General features: G+C 39.1%; 1 protein-coding gene across 2 annotated transcripts in view; it reads right to left on the bottom strand.

The window, feature by feature from the left end:
* Positions 1 to 710: 710 nt before the first annotated feature.
* LOC101642611 (cytochrome P450 1A4-like) overlaps positions 711 to 17,719 on the bottom strand; it is a 23,078-nt gene continuing 6,069 nt past the window's right edge. Inside the window, exons 2-7 of one of the 2 annotated variants that reach the window (XM_004713831.2) lie at positions 15,791 to 16,629; positions 14,484 to 14,607; positions 9,471 to 9,560; positions 9,253 to 9,373; positions 3,440 to 3,526; positions 711 to 2,430 (exon numbers count right to left, since the gene is read on the bottom strand). In XM_004713831.2, coding sequence (XP_004713888.1) covers positions 2,142 to 2,430; positions 3,440 to 3,526; positions 9,253 to 9,373; positions 9,471 to 9,560; positions 14,484 to 14,607; positions 15,791 to 16,612 — 1,533 coding nt within the window. In that variant the 5' untranslated portion in view covers positions 16,613 to 16,629 and the 3' untranslated portion in view covers positions 711 to 2,141. The remainder of the gene's footprint in view (positions 2,431 to 3,439; positions 3,527 to 9,252; positions 9,374 to 9,470; positions 9,561 to 14,483; positions 14,608 to 15,790; positions 16,630 to 17,719) is intronic. The other variant, XM_045288576.1, reaches the window with a different exon arrangement.

The raw sequence follows: 17,719 nt of genomic DNA, 5'->3' as shown, positions 1-17,719 counted from the left end.
TTTTATAAAATAAATTATTACTTTAGGAAGAGTAAATACATATTATTAAAATATCTCATCTTTCCATATTAAATGACTAAGAATGTTTTCTAATTTAACCTCTCCAAGTAGTCTCTTGTTTTAAGTTTATTCATGTTTCTAAAAATACGTAAAATGCAATCCTCTGAATTATACCAAAGCCCAATCATACACTATTTAATTGTGCCTTAGGAGCACAGTGCAAATTAGTATTTTACAAAACAATGTATTAAGAATGCAGACACATTTTTGCTTACTACTGAAAGAACAAGAACTTTAAACCATAACAATTCTTTTTAGAAAATTCCAGATAAACAGATACCAGGATTTCTATAGTGTTTTAGTCATTTCCATTATTGTTAAGTGCAGAAAGCATTTGGCAGTTTTTTATGACAAAAATGTAACAATCGTTTCACTTGACAATAGAAACACTGGGAGAATACAAACAATTTTAAAAGCTTTAATAGGATCACACAAAAATTCAATCTGTTTTGTTCCAAGAATAATTCAGTTTATTTATCCTTGGAAAATTATAAATTTGGAAACAATATAAAACGTTGTTTAGCATCCCTGTTCCTAGTACTATCTCCTTCCATAAAGGCTGCCACTACTGAGAGCCAAGCCAAAACCCACTGCCAACTCATAAAGACCCTATAGGAGAGACAGAAGTGCTGCCCCCGTGAGTTTCTGAGACTGAACTCTTCCCAAGAGTAGAAAGCCCCATCTTTCTCCAACACGGCTGCTGGTGGTTTTGAACTGCTGACGTTGCTGATAGCAGATCAAATAATAACCATGATGTCACCAGGGGACCTCCTTAACTACTTTCCCTGCTTGAATTAGGCAACTGAGGGGTTCTCCCTGACTTCTTACAGCTTTAAAACATGATTCTCTGCTGTGCATTTCAGGCTCACTTACGTACCTCGGTTCATTATTAAAGAAGAACAAAATATAATTGAAAACATATATTTAGTAGATATCAAAAGAATGTGGAAATATAAAAACAACCAATTTAACCTTTAAACTTAGATTTGTAATATAGGAAACATTAAGAATCGGTATGAAATGTCTTTTGAGAAAATTTTCCTATTAGTTTCTCTAAATCTTTAAATCCATTCAATTCAAATCAATTCATCTATTACCCCCATCAATGATTCTGTTATTCTAGGTACGTTAACTCCCTTATTTTATATGTCTGTTTCCTATCTCTGAAAATAATTGTTCCTATTATCAGAAATGTGTTCCTATTCTGAGCCCTATATTCATAAGAGCTGTCAGCATGTCTGTTCGATTAGAAGGTGGTATAAGGAAGGATCGATAACCTCATGGGTCTGACATAGTCAGTCATTTCTTTCGCTCCCACCCTACTCCCAGTGATGTCTGAACTAACCACCATGGTCTTCCCAATCCTAAAACTACAGAATTGCATCACATTTTGCCATTATCTTAAACTGTCTTCGTGAAAGAGGAACTCTTTCCTATAACAGGATTATAGGAAGCCAAATCAAACCAAACTTGCTGCCAAGTCAGCGCTGACTCTCAGTGGGGCCCCTGTGGGTTTCTGAGGCTGTAACTCTACCTGAGTAGAGAGCTCCGTCTCCCTCTCTTGAAGCTGCTGGCTGTTTCAAATGGCTGACCACGCGGGTCAAAACCCAACGCGTGCACGACTACACTTTAAAAAACATATCTCCTCATCACTTAGTGACATGAGTAGGTCCCCAAGGCCAGGTCATTATGGGAAACTCAATTATGGGAAAATCAGCATTATATGAAGTGGCAAAATAACCACATCACAAAATGGTGGAGGACTACCTAGCTACCAAATTATATCATTGCATAATTGCCAAACCAACAAGAATCATGACCCAGCCAAGTGGCTCTATAAACTTAACCATAACACCCATAACCTTCTTATTCATTTCTACTTTGTGAATACACAATATGACGGGTACATTTTTACTCTGGTTGTAATCGGGAAATAGATAATGGAAGAGTTCACCTCTGAGGAAGAGATGTAGTCTCAGTCTCCATTTTAGGATGATAGACAAATTGTTTCATTAATACCAGGCTCAGTAGAGCCCTTTAAATGCTGTGTCAATGAATTTAATAACATGGCTTTTTCTGAATTAATTTGGAAAGCGGAGTTCTGCTTTGAGCTGGTATGGTTTGGGCTTCATGGCTAAGCCATAGGTGGGCGTCAGGTCCAGCTGGGCTCCTGGGCATTTCTGCAGCTTCAGCTGCTGCAGGACAGTGGTGATGAAGAGGAAGACCTCATTCCGGGCGACATCTTCTCCCAGACACTTCCGGATTCCCATGCCAAATGCCAAGACTTTCTCAACAAGACTTTTATCCAGTTCGCCATTTTTGGTTAGGAATCTCTCCGGTTGAAATGAATTGGGATGATCCCAAATAGTTCTGTATGAAATAGGCAAAAATAACGTTTTAAAAATAAATTCCTTTGTCCCTTAATCATTATTGGCAAGTTCTTCATAAAACAATTTGTTTTCCATCAAATATTTTCCTCAATTTTGCAGTATTCTTTATGAATTACTCTTTCTCTCACACACACGCTTCAAAAATGTACAGAAAAAATTCCATTAGATTTCAATTACATTGTTTCCTACTTTTTAGTCCACATGATACATAGACACACATATAATTATAATGAAGAAAAGTATCCCTACATGTGTTGTTGTTTTATATATGTTTATCACTCTTCAATTTGATGTAAAGATAGAATTCATTGTAATAAAAGATGAAGTAGGATTGTTACTTTATTTTCACTAAAATAACTTGAGCCCAAATTGATGAAAATCGCAATTATTTTAAATGAAGAGTTCCACAGATTTCCGATAAGAATTTTTCTTACTTTCACAGCCTGGGGCACCCTTTAAATGAATATACTGTCTGAGGAGCAGAGGTTTGCTTTGAGCTGGTATGGTTTGAGCTTTAAGTTTCATAAAGTTAAATTTTTAGCTACATTTATTTAACTACTCTTTATTGAGTGCCAACTATGGGTAGTTTCTGACCTGTTTTCCAAGTAGAGATTTAAAAATGCTAAAAACAATTCCTGCTTCCTCTTTTACAACATTCTAAGGATGCAGGAGTGTGCCTTGATTCCTGTGGGATTTCAGATTGGACCTCTGAAATCAGCTGGTCAGATCTATGCAGAGGGTCGCCTCACAATGGCCTTGGTCCACATCTGCTCCCATGCACCCTCTCCTAAAATTAGATTTGCTCTGGGCAAGTCTATGTTGAAATCACCTTTCCTATTACAGGTGGAGTGGGAGAAGTGAGCATGTTTTTAACTTTTAAGAGGAGAAACAGAAGGAATAAAGTTGATTAAAAGGAATATAAATCTTTCCCACATTCATAAATAGGAAACAAACAACCAATATTTTTCTCAATAATTGTAGAGACTCACTCATCGTGATTCACTTGGTACATGTTGATAAAGGTGCATGTGTTCTTAGGAATGAAATAGCCATTCAGAGAAGTGTCCACTGTAGTGCTGGGGAAGCAAAAGACAGCATTACAACCCATTCTGAAAACGCAAATGACCCAGTCCTTCCATTCCTCTCACAGATCAGAGATTATTTTTTACTAATTTGCATACTATTTTATTAATTTAATAATAATGATGACATGAAATATTTCTAAATCTTCATTGTTTTAATAACACAGCCCAATTGGGCAAAAAAGAAAATTTAGAGTCCTGGGTTGTTGTTTTTTTCCCTTTTCTTCTTTTTTTTAAATTGTCATTTTATTTGGGGCTCATACAGCTCTTATCACAATACATACATGCATCCATTGTGTCAAGCACATTTGTACATCTGTTGCCATCATCATTCTCAAAACATTTGCTTTCTCCTTGAGCCCTTTATATCAGCTCCTCATTTACCCCCACCCTCCCTCCTTCATGAACCCTTGATAAATTATAAATGATTATTTTTTCCTTCTTATACTGACCGATATCTTCCTTCACCCACTTTTCTGTTATCCATCCGCCAGCGAGGGGGTTATGTGTAGATCATTGTTAATGGTTCCCCCTTTTTCCTCCCACCATCCCCTTACCCTCCTCATATAGATACTCTCATTATTGGTCTTTAAGGGTTTATCTGTCCTGGATTCCCTGTGTTTCCAGCTCTTATCTGTACCTGTGTACATGGTCTGGTCTAGCCAGATTTTTAAGGTACTATTGGGATCATGAAAGTGGGTGGGGGCGAGCATTAAAGAACTAGAGGAAAGTTGTATGTTTCATCGGTGTTATACTGCACCCCTGACTGGCTCATCTCATCCTTGTGACCCTTCTGTAAGGGGATGTCTAATTGTCTACAGATGGGCTTTGAGTCTCCACTCCGCACTCCCTTCATTCATATTGATATGAGTTTTTGTTCTGGGTCTTTGATGCCTGATACCTGATCCCATCCACACCTCATGATCACACAGGTTGGTGGACTTTGTTGCTTCTCAGCATGGCCACTTGTTTGTCTTCAAGTCTATAAGAACCCAGATGCTATATCTTTTGAAAGCTGGGCACCATCAGCTTTCTTCACCACATTTGCTATGCACCCAACTAGTCTTTAGCTATCGTGTCAGGAAGGTGTGCATCACAGAATGCCGGATTGTTACAACAAAGTGTTCTTGCATTGAGGGTGTACTTTAGTAGAGGCCCAATGTCCATCTGCTACCTTGATACTTAACATACAAATATATGTACATAGATCTATTTCCCTATCGTTACTTATAAATACATTTATATATGTACATGCCTGTATTTAGACCTCAATAAATACCCTTTGCTTCCTAGTTCTTTCCTCTATTTCCTTTTACTTTCTTCTTGTCTCACTACCATGTTTGGCCTTTATTCAGGTTTCAGTAATACCTCACGGTTACATTGCCCTTGGTCAAGGCCTACCAGGCATCCTATGCCCTCCTTGCCATCAATTTGAGATCACTTGTTATTCCCTTGTCCCTGGGTTTGTTAACACCTACTTCCTTGGCCTGACTGCCCTCTCTCCTGTGTCCCCCCCTCCAGAACCATTGGTCCCATTGTTTTCTCCCCTGGATTGTTTATCCCACCTAGCTTATGTAGAAGGCATGTAGAGACAATAATAAGTACAAAAACAAACAAAGCGAAACAAAACAACATAAACAACAACAACAAAAAAGCCCAACAACCATAAAAAGAAAAGCTTATGAATAGTTGATTACACATTGAGGTGCCAAAATAAAGTCAGTGGTTCAAACCCACTGCCCTCTACAGCCTTCCAGAAAAAATTTAAAGGCCATTATTCTCTGTCCTGCAGGGTCACTATGACAGAATCTAACTGATGGCAGTGGGTTTTTCTATTGTGTATGGGAGGCTGTGCAGTGTATAGAGAGACTACAAATTGGATACTGCAAAGCCAGAGCACAGCTCGAGCGGAGTGGAAAACGGAAAAAAAAAGAAAATTGAGAAGGCCCTTAGATGGAAGGTGTAAGAGCAATGTAGAGTGTTCAGACTATGTTTCCATTGTAGTCTCCATAAATATTTTGAAAATATAAACTTCTCTTCTCCCAATTATGCAGTCCACATTTCAGAACACCTGTTAATAGTTAGAAGGCAATGGATAATTCATGCCAAATGCTTCAAGGGTGAGGTTGACTCTCAGTTTCTTCTTAAAAAAAATTCTAAATTTTCTACTGGTTCTGTGCACAGGTTACCATCTCATAAGACTAGAGCAGTTCAGTGTTACTGAAGGCAGTTGAACTTTGCCAAATCCATTTGGGGTTTTAGAATATTTGGATTTCTGTTGTATCACACTCATGACCAGTCATTCAATTGTGAGACTAAGTCGATTAAGCAACCACATAGGACAGAGAAACAGGTCTACTGCAGGTTTCAGAGACTCGGTATTTCTATGGAGCAGAAAGTCTCATCTTTCTGCTGTGGAGCAGCTCACTGACCTGTGGCTAGAGGTCAAATATATCAAGAAACAAGTCTAATATTGGAGGTACCAAAATCTGTGTTGGCCAGAGTAATGGAAGCATTTCACCTAATATAAAATTAATAATTTATTAAGCATTCTGTACAGATATTGTGTGCAAATCATTGCTATGAGCTAAAATCCTAATAGAGATTCTCTTAATATCTCTATGACAAAGTTGGTCATGAACAGATCAAATTACATAGAGAAAGAAAGGCATTATGAAGCAATTCTTATTCATACTCAATGTGCGTGACCCTTATGAATAAAAATTTTTTAATCAAAATAAGCCCATTACCACTGCATGGATCCAATGCATAATGACCCTATAGGACAAAGTCGGCTTCCGTGAGTTTCTGCAATTTTCACTCCTTACAGGGAGTTTGAACTGCTGACCTTGAGGTGCACAGCCCAAGGGGTAACCACTACACCACTGGGATCCTTGGAGAAATTAGAAAATCAACATATTGTATCTTTTAGTACTTGCTAAAAGAAAAACTCAATTTGTAACTCTAAGGTCTGAAATCTAACAATTTCAATGAACGAGATCTTGGACACACCCTACGTCCAAAGGAGAAGTGGTGGTGCTTTGTTGACATTCCCGAGTTTGCACGCTTTGGGAGCTGACCATTCCTGAGCTTTCTCTTCCCACCACTCAGACTGCAGGGACTCCATCTCCAGTCAACCCTGGGACGGGCTCTGAGGAGGAAGGCTCTCTTTCTAGGGGAAGCCTGTTATTTTCCAACTCTGACAGAAAATTGGGGAAATAGGTGAGACATCTCAGCAAGTCTAGTAGGCTTAATTTTAAGTCCAATCTTCAACCTCTGACAGTTAAAAATAATAATAATAATTGATGTCTCGTTTATTCCTGTCCGTGTATCAATTAGTACTGAACTTTGGAAAACAATATGGATAATATGGACACTATATATAGGATGGAATGGAGAATGCTAAATGAGCAATGCCTCTGTCTTCGTGCAGCCACTTGCCTATCTCTACACATTCTGGTACACACCTTCGATGGATTCAGCTGCTCAGACATGTTTAATCTAAGGCCTAAACACGACCGATGTGCATAAACTGGGTCCTCTCTCGCTGCCATCGAGTTGAATCTGAGTCACACCGACCCTGTAGGCCAGGGCACAACTGTGGGTTTCTGAGGCTTCACAGGGGTAGACTACCTCATCTCTCTCTCGGAAATACTGGTGGGGTCCAGCTAGAAGTTAGCAGCCCAATGTGTAACCCATTACACCTGACCGGGGCTCCTTTTGAACTTTGGAGGGCCCCTCTATAACTGATTACTCAGAAGAAAGGTAGGCCATTTCATAGAGCATTCTTTTCTTCTGTCAAAGAAAGACTTTTAAAATTAAACTTAAGTTAAAGCTTAATCTGATTGATCTGGTTCAAGATTTATTTGAACCAGAAATACTCAATAAAGCATCTTGCAGGGTCACCGTGAATGGATAGGTAGAGTTTGTGAACAAGGAGAGCAAACAAAGCATGAGCGATTGATTCTATTGCTATTTATTCTCCGCTCTTCTCAGCAGGTGGGCGGTTCCACTGGATGATCCCAGCCAAGTTGTGGTTGTTAGGTGCCTGGAAGCCAGTTCTAATCCATAGTGACTCTGTGCACAACATGATGACACACTCTATGGTCCCACACAGTCCCCACAATGCTTCCTGTGCTCGAGCCCATGTTACAGTCATGACCTGGTCTCTCCTGACAATGTATCCAAAGTATGTAAAACTGGTTGTATTTTTTCCCAGACAGATTTGTTTGTCCTTTTAGCAGCCTATGGTACTTTCAATAATCTTCTCCAACACTCCTCCAACACAAGTCAAATGCATAAATTCTGCTTTGGTCTTCCTTATTCAATGTCCAACCTTCACATGACTCTGAGGCAATGGAAAATATGGTGGCTTGAGTCAAGCACACCTTAGTCCTCAAAGCAACATCCTTGCTTTGCAATACTCTAAAAAGTTCTTGTACAGCAGATTTACCCAGTCAAAGATAATACATATCGCTAGGACCACCTTCTGAATAATTACACCAATTTTCTGAGGAGAGATTTATTCAACCCCGGACCTCTTTAATTACCGCTGCCATCAAGTCTGAGGGAGAAAGATGAGGCTGTCTCCTCTGGAAGATTTACAGGCTCAGAAACACCATCTCGAGTCGCTCCAAGTCAACGTGATGACAGTGGGTTGGCTGTAGGTTGATCATCTACTAAATTCTTACAAGAGCCGACAACCTTTCTCCTGAGCAGTGACTGATGGGTGAACCATCGACTTTGTGGTTAACAGAGACCCTTTCCCTCAATGAAGGTGGGAAGGAAAAGATTCTGAGAAATGTGTTATCTAGTTTCCTTGCATGAAATAAAAATAGTTGTATCAAAAAATTTTTTTCTGCACATAGAGTTACTAAAAAAGGGCCTATTTAGTCAACGTTGGCATGGTGTAGTGGTTATGTGTTCCGTTGCAATCTGCATGGTTGGCGGTTCAATATCACCAGCTGCTTTGTGGGAGAAAAATGGGCTTTCTGTCAGGCGCAGGCTCTAAACACACACGGGGTCAGTATGAGTCAGCGCTGACTTGATTGCAGTGAGTTTGATGTTTTGGCCATATATTTGTGTGCTGGAGATTCTAGTATAAGTTTTAGTAAATTTTCAAATATTTATACATGGCGTTTCTGGTTAATCTGTTTGTGTGACCTTGAGTTCCAGGCTACTGAAAACGAAGCTCCACCTGCAGGAGGCTGAGATGACCGATAGGAGGGAAGAAAGTGGGTGTGGATGACGTTTTCTAGCCAAATACACACTGTGGTTTATGTATCAATTACTCAGAATGTCCTTAGGCTTTCTCCTCTAAGGAGCCCTAGTAGTGCCATTGGCTAAGTGTTAGGCTGCTAACGACAAGGCTGGCAGTTCAAACCCACAAGTTGCTCCAAGAGCCGGTTTGCCCTCCTGAAAATTTACAGTTTAAAAAACCCTAAGGAATCACATATGAAATGATGTTTTTTTAAAACTTCCCCTTCATAATGTATACAAAATGAAAGTTAATGACATCACACTTCAAATGTGAAAAATGTCCCCCAAATGTCTTGTTTTATTCAAATATCCCATGACATGGAGTACAAAAGAAAATAAAATCAGATTGAAAGTAATCATTAAATAATAATTAACCTGAGTGCTAAGGCACTTGCAGTATTTCAGGGAATCCCAAGATTCCTCATGGGCCCTCCCAGCCACAAGGAGAACCATATGCTCACCAGTGTGGAATGGTGAAAGGAAGAAAGGAAACGTGGCGGAAAATTTCATTGATGAAAGCTTCCGTGTAGGGTAAGATTTTCCTGTCCTCAAATCTGGGGGGTTTGAATCCAATGTTTCTATCTGGAAGAAAAGTATTTTTTTAATTTAGCAAAAGGAGTGAGAATTACAAGAAAGCGTGGATGACCGAATTTGCAATTCTTATCTCCAAGTCTTTTACCAATTTCCTCTTGAATCTTGACTTGAATTTCTGGAAAACGTATCAGATAGAGAAAGCTCCAGTAAAGACATGTTGAGACTGTTTCAAACCCTGAAAAATAAATGAGAGAATGATAGGAAAATGTGCCAGCATGACCAGCATCCTCAATTTGCTTCATAGTCAAGTACTAAGAATTAAGGGAAATGAATCTAAAGATTCCTATAAAGTAAGAGAACTGCAATAAAAGAAGGGATCCACATTCGAGCCGACTTACAAATCTGCCAGTGAGTCATCTTCACTTCCTGGTGACCCATGTATGTCAGAGGAGAACTGCGTTCAGTAGGATTTTCAATGGCTGATTTCCCCCATGAATTATTAGGTCTTTCTTTTGAGCTGTTTTTGTATGCACTTGAAATCCCTATCTTGATTATCAGCCTGCTGCCTTAACTGTCCACACAATTCAAGAGCACCTTTAAAAACATTGCTGTCATTTATTAGCTATAAAATGTTGGTAATATCGTACTACATAATAAATGCTATTGTGATGATAATAACAAGTATAATCTAATCAGTAACCATAATGATACGTGCCCAATACATGTTCATCCTGTTGTCGGATTTAACATAAATTTCTCTAAATCATAATGCAAACATGTACATGAAAACTGAAACCAATCTCACTGCCGCCAACCTGGTTCTGATTTCATAGTAACTGTAGAGGACGGAGTATAACTGCCCTGTTATGGTCTTAACATCCTTACAGGAGCAGCCAGCCTCAAATTTCTCCTAAGGAGTAATTGGTGGATTTGAACTTGTGACTTTGTAGGTAGCAGCTCAATTCATAGCCCACTATGCATTACCACCAGGGCAGACATGTCAGGTATATATAATTATGCTCATTTTACTTGAGAGAAAATAATGAGTCAAGAGCACATGCTGGCCCTTGTGCTAGATGACTTAACTCACAAGAGACAGACTTATACATTTGCACTTACCTAGCTCTAGAGACCAGGAGTTTATAACGGCACAAGATGGAATGGTAAATAGATTCATTTTTGAAATAATCATTTCTAGTGTACATATGTAGTCTAAAAATCCATCCTTTCAGAAGGATATCTTTATTTATGAGATTATGTAACTACTGTTTAGATATTTTCATTAATGGAAAAGGTAACAAACCAAGAAATTTTACTTACCAAATTTCATTTTTTTCTCAAAGACAACTCTAAGATTACATCAAAGAAAGAGTGAGCGGTTCTGGAAAAGTTAAAACCTAGAAATATCCATTAAAAAGCTCTTTCTGCTGGATTTCCAGCATCAGAAAAATATGTCTGCTTTGCTAGAACAAGTCTGTTCCATCTTCCATTTTTCTGTCTTCTTTTCTTCACTCACACACTGCATTGTTTACATCATAAATCTACTTTCATGATCCACTAACAAAATTGCTAGTGGTGTTTGTGTTTTCTACTAAATGCTCTCAAATCTAGTAGCAAAAAACATGCATTTTGAATTCTATAGATTTTAGTCCCAAATTCTCAGGATGGCAATGACAACAGCTCCAACAATGAAGATATTTACTAAATATTGATCACTTAATGGGACTGTCATTTAATATTTTAAACCCTATGAAATTGGGACCGTAATTCCGCTTACATTAAGTGTAAGAAACTTGCAGCCTGGAGTGGCAAAATAAGTTCCCCGAGACCACGTAGGTGAAAAGAATGCACCTGAACTCAATTCTGTGGTTCCACTGCATTGAGATGTAAGCATTTATTGATTTTTTAAAAGACTTTTTACCTGAATATATAAAAGCAATGCACTCAGGTTTAACTCAAATAAATAATCTCCTTTCCAAACTGCTCTTTGCAAGTCCAGGTTTTCATATCTTTTCATTTTTTAGTGAGCCAGTAGGGGCTGCAATTTGTAACTGAAATAAATTCTAATACTAACTTAATGCAACAAAGACTTACTCTACAAGTAAACAGTCCAAATCAAGGTGTAGATCAAGGTTTCTAAAGTAGAACACAGTGTGGCATGAAAGGCTGGATGTCTACACAGACCAATATTGACTCTCTTTGCTGCAAACAAAGGATAAATGGATGGCAACATTCAGATTTTAACCATCATAAATTTGGCTTTTACATCAAGGCTTGAGCAAAATTATATTCATATCTGTGAGTGTTATGAATGTTATGAATATTAATATCTGTGAGTGAGGTTTTGTGTCAACCTGGTTGGGTCAGGAGTCTCCCATAATATGAGCTAACATAGTGTGGTCAACTCCATAATGGTATCTTCTATGAAGCAGCCAAGCAGTTGGGAAAAATCGTCCACAGCCTTGATGCAAATGAGGGAAGAGTCACTCAGGGTAAGCCCTACTCTTGGTATAGATTGACCCTGTGCTGAAGCTAGCTCACTTCTGCTGGATCTGGATCCCAGACCTCCTGTTCCATAGCCTGCGATCCCAGGAGCCATCAGCGGATTGCCCAACTTCTGACCTCAGATTTATTCAGCTCTGCATCGACCAGGCTGTGGTCTTCTAGCTTCATCTTCCTGCTTCCTGCTTGTCAGCCGCTGCAGCTACAGGAGTCAGGAGGACCCTCTATTTACATCTGACCCATGCACTTGAAGGGGATTGAACTTACCCACTTCTACAGCTGTGTGCGACATTTCTTGATGTAAATCTCTTTCTAAAAACATACACTATAGGCATCACTGATTTTGTTTCTCTAGAGAACTCAGCCCAACACAATATATATCTTGGCGCATTATCTAAATAGTACTAAGTCATAAGTAGTAATTTGGGGAAGTCCAACTAAATACTAATGGGAAATTAAACAATCTCTCTGAGCAATTTGAAACGTGGAGCATGGAAATGTACATGCTAATAATATATAAGCACTGGTTGAACTGAATGTTGCAAATTGCATCTATTTAACATATGGCTATAGCTCACTGTCTTATTCTTATATAGCATTTTATTTATCTCACTGCTAAGGTAGCAGACACATGGATTTTAAATAAAGTTTAATTTTATATTTCTATTGAGTGAATAATTGCTTTGTACAGAAATGCATTATAGTGAATGCTTTTTTTTGCACACATTTTAGCTAAAGAAATGTAACTGGGTTGGCCACATCTGCTGGCTCTATTTTTGTATCTTAATTACTCTTGTGATCTGTCGTAATTTCACATTTGTTGTTTTTTAGGATATTGACAGTATTATATATTCTTGGAATATCTTTTGGGAATATGCCATCAAATCAAGCTGAAAATATTTCCATCTTGATGTGTTCACCACACCCACATATCACCAGTACACAGTGACATTGAAACTTCATTTAAAAATCTTCAAGAATGCTACAAAAGTATTTAACATCAGATTATAATTAGAAGAAAATGCTAAGAGTACCATCATCAAATTTGTGATAAATAAACAGGGTTGGCAAATTGACTTGAACCTCTGACTGATGGAGATTAAAGAATACACCCTTCGGTATGGGTGACATCGTAATGTCGAAACGAAAACAAGCTGCACAATTGGACCAATAAGCACAGCATGATAGAAACAAAACAACACAAAACAAAACCCATAGCCGGTGCTATTGAGTCATTTGGCTCCAGAGCAGTCCTGTAGAACTAAGTACACACTGGCTTCCCAATGCCGTGATCTTTACAGAAGCACACTTCCCTTCTTCCTCTGGAAAAGCGGCTGGTGGGATTAAACAGCGAATTTTTCAAGTAACAGCTAACTCCCTTAACCACGACATAACAGGGGTGCTTTAAAATAAATGCAGATTTTAGTGGAAGCAACTGGAAATAAATGTCGGGATAAAATTACATATCTTTGAAAACTATAGAAATCTGTGTTCTCTTGACTATATACCAAAAAAGATTGATTTATAGATGAAATTGAATCCTATGAAAACAAATAGATGCTTCTCTGTGACAAGCTATTTTGAAATATTATTTGGAAACAACGAGGTTAAGAATAGCCAATACAAGTTGAAGAACACTAAAGCACGGAGATCTAAATTATAAAGAGCAACAAAGACTTACAAATTTACAGTAATTAAAGCAATATGATTTGGGATAGAAGAGAAACAAATAAATCAATGGAACAGAATAAGGGGTCTAGAAAAAAAGAGCTACTCAGTCCTGAAAATTTAAACGATGACCAAGAGAGCAGTAGAAGTACTGGGGAAATATTTTGTTTAAAGAAATGGTGCTAGAGCATTTGACTTCCCACCGCCTCTTCACGCGATTCTTTCTACAGGCTCCCTCCGTGTGGTGGACAGAATGACCATCAGACTCACAGATTTCTCTTTGAACAACTCCAGGAGAGAAAACCAATAGCTAGATGAGACTAGGTCCTGTGAGATGGATTGGATTGTGTCTCTCCCAAAATGTATTATACAAAATGTATTATACCCCTATACTGGTGATTCTAATCCCATTTGGGAATGGTGTTTTTTCTTTGTTATGTTAATGAGAGAGTAAGCATGTAAGATGCGTTTAAAGGCTATCCCGAGATATAAACGAGATTAAACACACAAACAAGTAGAGATGGGAAAGATAGATGTGACAGGACAATGATTAAGGAGCCAAAGGATAAAAGCTGAAGAGACAAAGGGAGAAAGCCTTCCGCCCACACTGGAACTCTGATTTCAGCCTCCTAGACTGGGGAAAAATTCTGTCTACTAACTACTAGAGAGAGAGATAGATGATAGATAGATGGATGCTAGATAGATGAAGGGTAGGTAACTAAATACTTAACTGCCTAACTGAATAAATTAAATAAGGCCTATTGTTACATGGACCAGGGATGTTAGTGCACCATGACAAGAAGACTATGCTTTTAAATTTCTACATTTAAGATGAAAATAAATATTTTCAAATGGCATAGAAAGAAAACAGAACGCCAATTGTCTATATTCTGAACTCAACTACCCAAAGTGGCCTTAGTTGGGAAACACTGTAACCAAACATTGCAAACAATTTTTTACTTATGTATTAGTACATATTGTCACATACCAGCTCCAAATAGGTCATTCACAGTGCTGATGATTTCATCATTAGTTAAGGTGGCTGTTTTGGAAGCCGCATGCTTGTTGTGACACGTATTAATCAGCGCATCAGTGATGTCTCGGATGTGGCCCTGGGGAGACAAATCGTGGCATGAGTACTCTATGCCCACATTTCACATCACATACAAATCCCATGAAGGCGGAGGTGCAGCTGCATGTAAGTTAAAGTGAACCTGCTATACATATGAATATAAATAAGTGTATTACTTTAACTGTTTAAACAATTCTTGTTTTTTAAAAAGTCATATTTAATCTTAAAGGAGTATAGAATAGAAAACTACGCTACAGAATTCACCATTATTTTCCTTTAAAGCCTTATTTATTTAGTAGCAGTTTTAATGGCATATAATTCTATCACACAATTCAATTGTTCAATCACATCAAAAAGGGTTGGATAATTGTCATCACAATTCATTTTAGAAATTGTTCTTCATTCTTGTACTCATCATTATTAGCTCCCCATTCCCCCCCCCGTCATACCTCCAAGAAACCATTAATCCAGTTATTTCCTTTATAGATTTGCCTATTCTGGATTTCATATACAGAAAAACATTTGAAAAAGAAAAAACTCACGACAATTACAAAGTATAACAGATAAAGCCTCAAATGAAATGAAAACAGAAAATCATAAAAGCTAACAAATTAAAACAGATCATAAGGGAGATCAAAGGACAGGGTGCTACATGTGAACCTGACTGCATCTGCACCATAGACTCCCCAGTGCCCTCTGCAGGAGAGCGAGGCTGCTCACATCCCGGACGCATGGTAGCAGGGGATGCACCAGAGGCTTAATCCAAAGGTATTTCCCCTTCACTTTATTTAAAAGCAGAAGCAGCTTTAAAAAGGGTCAAAAGGGAGATCAAATAATAAGATATTACATTTTGTGTTAACTATGCCTGCCATAATAAATTGTGCAGTTCATTCTGTGTGACAACAGGGAAATTCCCCTCCCTCTACTATGATCGGAGGAGACATTTGAATCATCATTTACCAGTTAATTACCAATTCAAAATTCATTCATATTCCCTCAGAACTGGGGGAATTTCTGAGTTCTCAAAACTCTATTTAGACCACAGAGCCCTACTGAAAAACCGAGCACGATGGCGCTACAGTGCCCTACTGGTACTACACTCCCATATACTGGTAGTGCCAAAGGTTAACTCTGGCCCCATCCAAGGAAGAATGCACCACGTGGGTATAGCCTTTCTTCTTCCCATGACAAAGCCCATGTTGAGTCTGAATGAAAACCCTTACCTTATCATAGGTAGTGAGATGGTCTTGCACGTGCCGTGTGATGAACTGATTTAGCGCCTGGTAAAATTCCCGGGGCGCATTTATGATCCGTAAGGGAAGGTAGCGGAAGCACGGTATGAAATCAGCAGGGTTGGCCGCACTGGAGGCCTTCAATAACTCGTCATTCGTTTGAACGACCTTGAGGAACTCCTCGTCGCTGTGTTCGTATCTCTTGCCAAAGCAAAGGGCACAGACAACGTTGGCCACCGCGCACGTGATTACGCTTCTGGGCTCAAAGCTACCGTTCGTGGAAGTCAGTTCGGCAAAGGCTCTCACCAGCACAGCCACTTCCTCTGCGACGTGTTCCTCCAGCAGGCAGGAGCAGGTGGACGACTTCGCCTCTGCTTTGGAGAACGTCCTTAAAGCATTCGAGGCGATTTTCTTATGAAGTTTCCAACTTTCTCCGTAATTGACTGAAAATGAAAAACTTTTTCCTTCTGCCAGGAAAGAAAAGGTGTGCATGGCAGGTCTGCCGGCAAAATGCTCTCCGTCCCGGGCCAGCACGCGCCTCACCATTTCCATCCCATTCACCACCAAGACAGGGACCACTCCCAGTTTGATAAGGAAGACGTCACCATATTTCTTCCTCATCTCCATAAATGTCAAGTAAGGATGGGCTCCGAGCTGGAGAAGATTTCCGATAATTGGGAAGGACCATGGGCCAGGAGGAGGGATCTTCTTTCCCTCCTGGCTCCCTCGTGCTCGTATAAAGACAAAAACAATCACCAGGACTAGGAGAGAGGCGGTCACCTCTCCAGGTACGGCTGCCGAGTCAAACATCATCTTCAAGGATTAAACACCTAAAACAGGAAAAAAAAAATGTAAACCTTGTTTCGGGAGCTTAAGCATAAACCACGTTGTCTTTCTTCCTTGAAACATTTAGGAGCAAAGTGCAACTCTTTGGACTGTGTTGGGATCCATCCGTAACTGAATGTGAAGCGGTCCGAATCAAGCTTTTGCGAAGTGCATTAGATCTTGACATCCGTCCTGTCCTTTCCCACAATTCAAACCATCAAACGCAGACCTACCGTGCAAGTCATTGCAGACAGACAGACCAGGAGATAAACTCAATATAGAAAATATTGTGGTGCTTTAAAAAGGGATCGAAGCTATGCAAAATGATTTTATACTAATAGCTGGAGGCTTTTGTCCTATCACTTACCCCCAAGCATGCTAATTTCTCATCCAACCACCATATGTTGCAAAATCTACTGCATAATGTACTGCGCCCATCCAATGGCAGTCACCAGAAATACAAAATAGATTTCCACAGACTGTTCCAGGGGTCTAGTAAGGAGCCATGGTGATGCACTAATGAAACCCTTGGCAGCTGATGGAAAGGTGGGTGATTCAAGTTCATCACTTGATCCACAGGAGGAAGATGTGGTGGTCTGTTTCAGGAAATATTACAGACTTGGAAATAATATGGGAAATACCTACTCTGTCTTAACAAGCTCGATACAAGTGGGAATCAACTTTATTAAGCAATCCGCTTAATAAAGAAACTAAATGCCCCCAAATAATATTACACTATGGACTGTGCTATGAGAGAATTGGATACAGAATTGGCTGTAGTTGCTGGAGCTCCCAATGAGATAATTATTTAAAAGTATGTGGTGAATTACGCCATTCGATGACTATCAAACTGCTTGTCTGCCGCACCCTTCTTTCCCTGGACTTAACCTATTTATAAAATGCCTTTCTGAAGAAAAGAATAAGAAAATAAATCACAGTAATTTTTTCCAAATAGAAACTGGCTTCATTTATAATGAATATAGTCTTTTTTTAAATCCACAAGATCAGGCCTGTCTGGATAGGACAGGCTGGATGAACAATCTGGAGGAGAAAACAACGGGACTGACAGTTCCGGGGGGACATGGGAGAGGGGGA

The sequence above is a fragment of the Echinops telfairi genome, unplaced genomic scaffold, assembly GCF_000313985.2.
Source record: "Echinops telfairi isolate 266 unplaced genomic scaffold, ASM31398v2 ScPeMD7_22;HRSCAF=79, whole genome shotgun sequence".
NCBI lineage: Eukaryota > Metazoa > Chordata > Mammalia > Afrosoricida > Tenrecidae > Echinops > Echinops telfairi.
The sequence above is the reverse complement of the archived record's forward strand: the minus strand, read 5'-3'. Positions and strand labels throughout refer to the sequence as shown.